This window comes from Oryx dammah, unplaced genomic scaffold (genome assembly GCF_014754425.2).
Source record: "Oryx dammah isolate SB20612 unplaced genomic scaffold, SCBI_Odam_1.1 HiC_scaffold_30, whole genome shotgun sequence".
Classification (NCBI taxonomy): Eukaryota; Metazoa; Chordata; class Mammalia; order Artiodactyla; family Bovidae; genus Oryx; species Oryx dammah.
In genome coordinates this window covers 30327-40217 of record NW_024070214.1, presented here as the reverse complement: position 1 = coordinate 40217, position 9891 = coordinate 30327, and the positions used below count along the sequence as shown (strand labels likewise).

The following is a 9891-nucleotide window of genomic DNA, read 5'->3' as shown; positions in this document are numbered from 1 at the left end:
TAAAATTATACAAAGGTCTTAGGGATTTTACATCATCTTATGGCCGTGAGGCCTGCTGACATTTTATGGCCCTTTCTGATAACACTCAATCAACCAGAAAACTTATTTTTTCCAGGGGTGATTTTTTCTTAAACCAAGTGCCACCCTCCAAATAAAGTTGCATTCCTATAGGGTGAAGGTGTAGTGGGTTACAATCAAGAAAGGAATTTACTTAGCCTAAGGTTTAACACGATTAATCTTAAAGGTTAATACTTATTTCTCCTATATGCTAGTTATATTCATTATAAGGGCAGGGAATATGGAGATTTAGCAGTAAATATTGGCTCAACAAATGAAAAACCCTTCACCAATATAATTTCTAATCAATCTACTATACTATACTAATAATTTTCTAACTTCTCAAAAGAGTCTGTATATAGAAAGTTTAAAGCATCTCGTGCCTCTCATGGTTGGAAGGCTGTAAACAATAACATGTGGCGGACAAACCCGCTCAGGCAGGCTAGAGAACCTTCAGAGGAGTTTGTAAGTTGAAACACTCTTGTCATGCCCAGGAACTTTTATTAACTGGAGCTGCAAGTTAACTCCTTCTCTGAGAGAAATGGTGATGGGGGAGAGCCCCCCGTAAAGTCAGAGGTGTAGGTGAGAGCATAAGTAAAGTAGGCAGACTCTGGTTTTGGGGGTAGATGCTCAGGAACAGGGGTTTCCTGAGGCTCAATCCTGCCTTTGCGTATACCAAAGCCTCCTTCCTCGTGACCTTTGCCATGGGCGGAGTTCCTCACGCTGGCTCCCGGCAGAGTGGGTAGCCTTTCTCTTTTCCAGGGAATCTTCCCAACCCAGGAGTTGAACCCAGGCACACTGCAGGTGGATTCTTTACCAACTGAGCTATCAGGGAAGCCCCTAATTTTCATCTGCTGCTGCTGCTACTGCTAAGTCACTTCAGTCGTGTCCGACTCTGTGCGACCTCAGAGAAGGCAGCCCACCAGGCTCCTCCATCCATGGGATTTTCCAGGCAAGAGTACTGGAGTGGGGTGCCATTGCCTTCTCCAAATTTCCATCTAGGAGGACTTAAATGAATGACAAGAAACATGTATTATTTATCAGGAAGCCCATCAGCTGTCAGTACCAAGCACACAACAACAAAATGAGGAAGTACCCAATGAATAAATATCTGTTAACTATACATGGTGTTAACTAAATTAAGAGACATGTACGTCCTCTGTGTTTTTTAGTTGTATGCAAATCCATTCAAATTTTGATAATGTGATCTAACATATCTCAGATAAGAAATCAAAAAGAAATGTCTAAATTGACTTTAGACATTCTAATAGCATATGGCAGAAATTATTAATACTAATTCATTATATTCTTGAACTATTAACTTTTTAACTTAGTATTTAAAAATTCATTGTATGCTTGAACTATAGAAACTCTACAAAACCAAGGCCCAATAATTTTCCTAGGTGGGGTTATCTCCTCTCATTTAATCAATGTAAAGGACAATCTTGATGTATAAAGAAAAACTCTCATCTACACTAGAAAATGACCTGGAGTTCAGTGATATGTCATACCTCCGAGCCACTGAGAATTCCTAAAGGGCTTTCACAGTCCCATGTGGTCATTAGGAAAATGTCCCTTTTTCAGCAGATTAGTTATTTTAATCCATTTCTTATTCTCCCCTTTTCTGCCCCAGCTAACCTTGGTGGCTTAGGTGGTAAAGAAGCTACCTACAATGTGGGAGACCCAGGTTTACTCCCTGGGTTGGGAAGATGCTCTGGAGAAGGAAATGGCAACCCACTCCAGTATTCTTCTATGGAAAATCCCATGGACAGAGGAGCCTGGTGAGCTCCAGTCCATGGGGTCACAAAAGAGTCAGACACAATTAGTGACTAACAACCTAATAATAGCTTCTTCCAGGCTTTCAATGATTGCCTTAAGTGAGAAATTTCAACCATGGTCCTGAAGAGGATCCTGTGTGCCTCCTAATAAAGTTGACTTTCTGGTTAACTGAAAACTGTGAGCTTAGTGAGTCCAAAGTTTGGCATCAGACCGAGACTTCAGCGAATACAGGGCAGTGGCCCAGCTTCCCCTGGGTGCATGACCCAACCCCTCTGTGACTGCATGAGCACAGATGGCCTTCTGATTGGTCCCATAAAAAGTTCTTTAAATGGTGCCCTTAGAATAGCATTCAGAACCACAAAGGAAATAAATGAAAAGAAGGCACATTACTGCACTTGATGTCATGAGAAGATTTTTCAAGAAATGTATGTGCTGCTGCTGCTGCTGCTAAGTCACTTCAGTCGTGTCCGACTCTGTACGACCCCATAGACAGCAGCCCACCAGGCTCCCCCGTCCCTGAGATTCTCCAGGCAAGAACACTGGAGTGGGTTGCCATTTCCTTCTCCAATGCATGAAAGTGAAATGTATGTGAGTTGTACAGAATTTGAGCTTCTTTGGTAAGACTGTTTTTCTCCTTTCATATAGTGGCCAGTATTGCAGAATGATACTTCTTTAAGATATGCAGAAGAATAATCCAGAATCTGTGATATTTCCAGTACTGAGAAGTTGAACTACTCAAATGCCCATTATTCATTGGCAACAAAAAGAAAAAGCCATCTGGTATATCAAGTATCAAACTCCTGTGACAGGGGTTCTCCTATGGAGAAACTTTACCACTGATGTGTCAAACCTGTGAAAGGAAAGACAGAGAACTCTGGAGCTATTCCCACCAAAAATGTCAAAGACCCAGTAATATTCTCCTTCATTTTCTGATGGTCCCATATTTTCATTCCTGGAAAGTTCTCTATGAGTTTTAATCTGCTGATGATCTTCTCCTCCACTCCTAACCACAGTCACTTGATGACACATTCCATTCATTCAAAAGTCTGAGGTTCCTACTATGCCCATCCCTGGCTGCTGAGCTAGAGATGGTAACTTCCCACTCCTTGGAATGGTACCTTCCTTGGAGGGTACCCAGGTATCACTACTCTCCGAAAGATGCAGTTGTTCCAATTGTTCCGCTGCCTTGCACAGCTTATCAGAAATTTCTCTCTTCCCTCCACGCATAACACTGAGGGCCAGTATATCTTACAACCTGGGCATAAATCCTCTCACTGCAGAAAGTTGACACCTGGAATGAGGTGTCACAGATAGATAACTGGATTTCTAGGGCTACTAATTCCCCCTAATTGGCAAGAATTCCATTAGGGTGATGGCAGGAGATATTTTCAGCTACTTAAACAGATTTGATTCCCATGGAGACAGTGTGAATAGTGTGAGGGAGCATAGGAGCAGACAGCTCTGAGAACAATCTCCAGTGGGTGAAGTTGTCTTCAGTCTCTGACTAATTCTAACATTTCTATCTTTCTCTGCTGATCAAATACCTCCCTCATGCACATAAAGTCTGAATTTGCCCCTAGCTTTGAGGTCCCTTGAGCCAACCTGTCCAGACTGACCCTACACACACACATCATTAATGCATGAATTCATTCCAAAAATGTCTGGAAACAACTACTGTGGGCAAGGCTTGTCTAGAACATCTTGAAATTATCTTTTCACAAAGTTTACCCTTCACCATGATCAACTGCCCCACCCTTCACTTTCCACAGTTTTCTTGTATTTTTACTCTTGTGAAAAATCAGACTCAGCCTCTCACAGTTCAGCATGAAGTGATGCCAGTATCATCCACTTGGTAAGTAAATGAAAACTTGTAACTGAATGCTTTGATCCAGAATTGAATGGAAAGACTTTATCAGGGTTTAAAGAAACTGACTACATCTGTGCAAGGTGTTGTCTAGCCTCTTGAGAAATCTGTATACAGGTCAGGAAGCAACAGTTAGAACTGGACATGGAACAACAGACTGGTTTCAAATAGGAAAAGGAATACGTCAAGGCTGTATATTGTCACCCTGCTTATTTAACTTCTATGCAGAGTACATCATGAGAAATGCTGGGCTAGAAGAAAAACAAGCTGGAATCAAGATTGCCAGGAGAAATATCAATAACCTCAGATATGCAGATGACACCACCCTTATGGCAGAAAGTGAAGAAGAACTAAAAAGCCTCTTGATGAAAGTGAAAGTAGAGAGTGAAAAAGTTGGCCTAAAGCTCAACATTCAGAAAACGAAGATCATGGCATCCAGTCCCATCACTTCATGGGAAATAGATGGGGAAACAGTGGAAACAGTGTTAGACTTTATTTTGGGGGGCTCCAAAATCACTGCAGATGATGATTGCAGCCATGAAATCAAAAGACACTTACTCCTTGGAAGAAAAGTTATGACCAACCTAGATAGTATATTCAAAAGCAGAGACATTACTTTGCCAACTAAGGTCCATCTAGTCAAGGCTATGGTTTTTCCAGTGGTCATGTATGGATGTTACAGTTGGACTGTGAAGAAAGCTGAGGGCCAAAGAATTGATGCTTTTGAACTGTGGTGTTGGAGAAGACTCTTGAGAGTCCCTTGGACTGCAAGGAGATCCAACCAGTCCATTCTGAAGATCAGTCCTGCGATTTCTTTGGAAGGAATGATGGTAAAGCTGAGACTCCAGTACTTTGGCCACCTCATGCAAAGAGTTGACTCACTGGAAAAACCTCTGATGCTGGAAGGGATTGGGAGCAGGAGGAGAAGGAGATGACCGAGGATGAGATGGCTGGATGGCATCACTGACTCGATGGACGTGAGTCTGAGTGAACTCCGGGAGATGGTGATGGACAGGGAGGCCTGGTGTGCTGTGATTCATGGGGTCTCAAACAGTCGGACATGACTGAGCGACTGAACTGAACTGAGGATGGGGAAGTTAGGTCGCCTCCTTTCTCTGTGATACCCTCTAAATCACATGATGCAACAGTTGATGTCTTCATGCACAGTAAATATGGATGCAAGAGAAGAGAGGAAAGAGTTCTCCAGAAATACCACACTGACTAAATACAAGAGATTCCAGACATATTCTTACCTACTGTGAGGCCCTGAGTCTGCCATGGACACTGTGGTCAGGTCTCCCTGTGAATAAAGGTGGAATGATGAACACAATTTTCAGGATAGGTTGAAAATATCCAAATAATTGAGGTACTTTAAAATAGTTAAGCTTTGCAAAAAAAAAAAGAAAAAAAGAAAAAAACTAAGTCCAATACATTAATTTAATTTGCTTTAATAGGTTTCATGAGAAAGTTTTGCTTTCAACAATATTTACACATTTATCCATGCAGAATCCTCAAAAGTAAATTCTTCAGTTGCCAATGCTTCATTAATACTGGATCCAGGTTCTACAGATACACAAAGGTAAGCATTGCACTGTTTGTCCAGACCCTCAGGTAACATTCACTAATTTAAGATGGGCTTAAGCTGATAGCTTTGTTAATGTGATCAGAATTTAAGCTTCTCCTGATTATTCAGTTTATGGTCATAGATTGCTGGCAAGGACAGAGTGACCAAAAACAGGTGCTCTGTGAAAAAAAGCAATTTTAACATTTTTGTGAATTCAGAAAGTTACCTTGAGTTAGATGGTAGAGTGCTAAACAAAAGAAGAAAACTGGTCAGTCAGCCTAAAATGACCAAGACAGGCAGGAATCTTCATATTATGAGACATGCCCTAGTACATAGAACTATCAATTAGGATTCAAAATTATCCAGAGTATAGCATCCCTTCCCAAATGTACTGCTCACCATCCTGGTCCTCATGAACAACTAAGTGAGACTAAGGGCAACAGGATGAAAGTTATGGTTAAGAAAAAACTGTAGCAACATTTCACCCAACCCTCACAGAGCAATAAAGGAATAATGCACCCATATCAAAACTGGAAGGAGCTTCTTCCATTATTGCAAAAGGTCTGTACCCTCTAAAGAGTGATATATCATCAGGAATTTTTCAGTGACATGAAATAACATGATCCATGTTGATAACAGCATCCTTGAAATTCAGTAGCAGAACTTCTGCCAGGCATTAGTGCTACTTGGACATTTGGAAAAAAAGGAAGGAAATTATGCTTGGAGGTGTGGGAGTCTTGTCTGAGGCACCCATGAAATACCATATAGAAGTTTCTAGACTTGTACTAAAGGCATAACTGAAGCTAACACAGAATGGAAATGAAGTATAAGAACTGGTGGCTTATGATTGCTGTTATTATGATGGGATCCAGGTTCACAAGGGGTTCACAGTGTGGAGGGAAAAACTGAGATGTGTGTTAAACATCAAATGAAAAAAGAGGCAAATTTCAGACTCTGACATAACACAGGGAAACTAGCATTTGAACAGAGAGCAGTAGGGAGCAATCAAGACAGGGTACAAGAGAAAAGCTCAGGCTGGAAGGGCCATGAGAATATAGATCAACTAAATTAAAAAGGACATTTGAAGTAGAGAAAAGTAGTGTAAACATAGAGGAAAATACAAACCAATCTGACATCAAAAGTAACTTAAAACTTTGAAAAGTTAAGGAAAAACAAAGATGAACTCCAACTGTAAGAGCAGGAAAACAGCCTATGATGCCATGCACTAAAATTAGATCTGACTTAGCCAAAATAATTTATTTCCTGGTTCTTATACTGTTTCTCAATGTGGCATTATAAAATCTTCATGAATATCAGTTTCATTATGAATAAAATGGACATGAGTGACTGCCAAAATAAATGACAAAATCACAGTAAGAATAAATTGAAAGTGATTAAGTATAGACCCTATACATAAAAACCTCATTAAAAATTAATATCCTATTAAATTTAAAAGCTACTAGATAACCATGAGCAAAGAAATAATGATTGGGGAACAAGGAGCTGAGAGAAGATTTAGAACAACTGCTGCAGATAATGGTTTTCAAAACTAAATGATTATAAGGATTTCTAAACTATAAGAAGAATTCAACTGAAATGAAATACTATATATGAGTAGATGAGCCAGATAAAATCATTTTTTCAGTTAAAACCTATGGAAAAAGAATAGGATTCTCTGAAGTATGTGAAGACTATGACACAAAAAAAATATAAAAAATCAACATACACACAGTGAGGACAAGTTTGAGATGTTATAACACAGTATTCAGGGAGACCGGGGTGGGGGTGGTGAGAAAAAGTGATGATGACATAAAGGAAAGTAATTACAAGCAATCTCATTTCTCTTTCTATTGTCCTTCAAGGAAACAGCCTCCACAAATGGCCTTGAGGAACCACAGCACCATCACCGAGTTCATCCTCACTGGGCTCTCAGACGACCCCCACATGCAGGCTCTGCTCTTTGTGCTCTTCCTGGTGATTTACCTCCTGACCGTGCTGGGGAACCGGACGATGCTGCTGCTGATCAGGGCTGACCCCCACCTCCACACGCCCATGTACTTCTTCCTGAGTATCTATCATTCCTGGACCTCTGCTTCTCCTCTGTCACTCTGCCCAAGCTCTTGAAGGACCTCCTGTCTGAGAGGAAGACCATCTCCGTAGAGGGCTGCCTAGCCCAGGTCTTCTTTGTGTTTATCACTCCAGGGACTGAAGTCTGTCTGCTCTCTGCCATGGCCTACGACCACTATGCTGCAGTCTGCCACCCGCTGCTCTATAGCCAGGTGATGAGCAACCAGCTCTGTGTGAGAATCGTGTTGATCTCCTGGGGCCTGGCCTCTCTTGATGCAGTCATCATTGTGCTTTTGGCTGTTAACCTGGACTTCTGTGAGGCCCAAACCATCCACCACTACACCTGTGAGCTGCCCTCCCTCTTCCCTCTGTCTTGCCCTGATATCTCCATCAATATCAGTATCTTGATCTGCTCAATCTTACTCCATGGATTTGGAACCTTCCTCCCAATAATCTTCTCTTATGCTCGCATTGTCTCCACTATCCTGAGCATCAGCTCCACCACAGGCAGAAGCAAGGCCTTCTCCACCTGCTCCTCCCACCTCATCGCAGTGATCCTGTTCTTTGGCTCAGGTATGCTTCGCTATCTCATGCCTTCCTCTGGTTCCTTCCTGGATTTGCTCTCTTCCTTACAATACAGTGTGATCACACCCATGCTGAATCCCCTTATCTACAGCTTCAAAAACAAGGAGGTAAAGGGAGCTGTGAAAAGGACTTTGGGGAAATATCTGCACTATTGCACATGTTGAACTAAGTCACATTTACCCAGCATACCTGGAAAGACTAAATTTCTTCTTATGTTCCCTCCTGTTTTGTTTCCAACCTCTCCCCCTACACAGAGTCAAGTAGGACTCAGGAAAGAACCCACAGCTTTCCTGAACATCCCAGGTAATGATTACAAAGGAACTCTCACTTTTGAGACCCTATTTGGAAATTCTATGCTATACTGAAGTGGGACACAATGTAAAGAAACACTATACATGTCAATGTATGGCAAAACCAATACAGTATTGTAAAGCAAAATAAAGTAAAAATAAAAATAAAAAAAAAGAAACACACAAAGCCCATCAATAATACAACATGATTATTAGGGAGAAAAAAAACAGATTATTCGACTTCTCAAAAGGCATAAAAGTCACAAGAATTTCTACTTAAAATGATTCATAAAAAAAAGATTCAAATCATTCTTCCTGTATTTGATAAATGCTTCATAATAAAATGTCAGATTGGGAGAATGACATTTGAAATAACCAGAAAAAAATTTATTATAAGCTCAAGAAGATACCCTGGAGAAGGAAATGGCAATCCACTCCAGTACTATTGCCTGGAAAATCCCATGGACAGAGGAGCCTGGCAGGCTGCAGTCTATGGGGTCACAAAGAGTCGGACAAGACTGAGCAAATTCACTTCACTTCACTTCATTACTTATCAGAATTATGCAGTTTCTCTACAATGTATTTATATGAAGATAAGATCCGATATTTAAATTTCCATAGAAGAAGTAAAACCTATGAATATTTGAAGATGACATAATTCTATGGAAAGCCTAAAAACTCCTCATAGGACAATAAACTTATTGGCACTCCAAAGAATTTAATAGGCAAAAAATTAATATTAATACAATCAGTACTATTTCTATATACTAGCCACTGTTAAGTAAACAAAAAATATGCTTCAGGCAGAAAAAGATACATTCACTATTAGAAGATCAATAGAAAATCCTCAGGATTAAACTTGATAAGTACTTAGAGCAAATAAGAATGAAGTAAAAAATTAACTAAATGGTATAAAAGATGCTTAAATTAATATAGGATGTATTTTTAGATTTACTCTCCCCTTCCAGTTCTATGCGATCAACAAAAGAAAAATAAGTAATCTAGAAATCCATAGTTCTAGACTTGATTCCACAGAACCATTAGTGATTCAGTCTTTTTCCTTCTATTGAATATGTCGTCTTCATATTGGGTTTTACTCTAGGCATTATGTTTTTTACAACACATAACATAGCTCTCTGTTTTTTGTAGGGCTATTTGTATATTCTGTTCTTGAACTTTATATAAATGGAATGATTCTGATCCTAAAATTAAAATACTGGATGTATTCAAGACTTGATGAGGCAGTGGAGCAATCAGACTCACATATATTGGTAGTGGAATTGTAAATGGGTTCAATCACGTCAGAAAAATATTGGGCAGTATCTGCTAACTGCACACTATATGTCTACTCTAAGACTCATTAATTATATTTTTAGGTAAATATGAAGAGAAATGAGTAAACATAATCAGAAAAGACATTAATAGAATAGTCATAACAGTTTATTATTGCAGCCAAAATCTATAATAAACCTAAATGCCCATCACTTGGAGAACAGATAAATAAACTCATACATGTAGTATATTTATACAATGAAACATAATACAGCAAAATTTTAAAACTGCAAACAGTAAGTGAATAAAGCTCACACACTATGTAACAGAAGCCAGATATAATGGGTACTTATTTATGAGTTTATTTATATGAGGTTAAAGACAGTGAATTGATCATGTTTCTATTTTCTAAA

General features: G+C 39.7%; 1 protein-coding gene across 1 annotated transcript; it reads left to right on the top strand.

Moving 5' to 3' along the window:
• Window positions 1-7142: 7142 nt before the first annotated feature.
• On the top strand, window positions 7143-8452 carry LOC120859144 (olfactory receptor 8S1-like). Its single transcript, XM_040235364.1, is given in 3 exon segments — window positions 7143-7332; window positions 7335-8311; window positions 8389-8452. Coding segments are annotated over 2 exon segments (936 nt in total). The 3' UTR covers window positions 8081-8311; window positions 8389-8452.
• Window positions 8453-9891: the final 1439 nt, after the last annotated feature.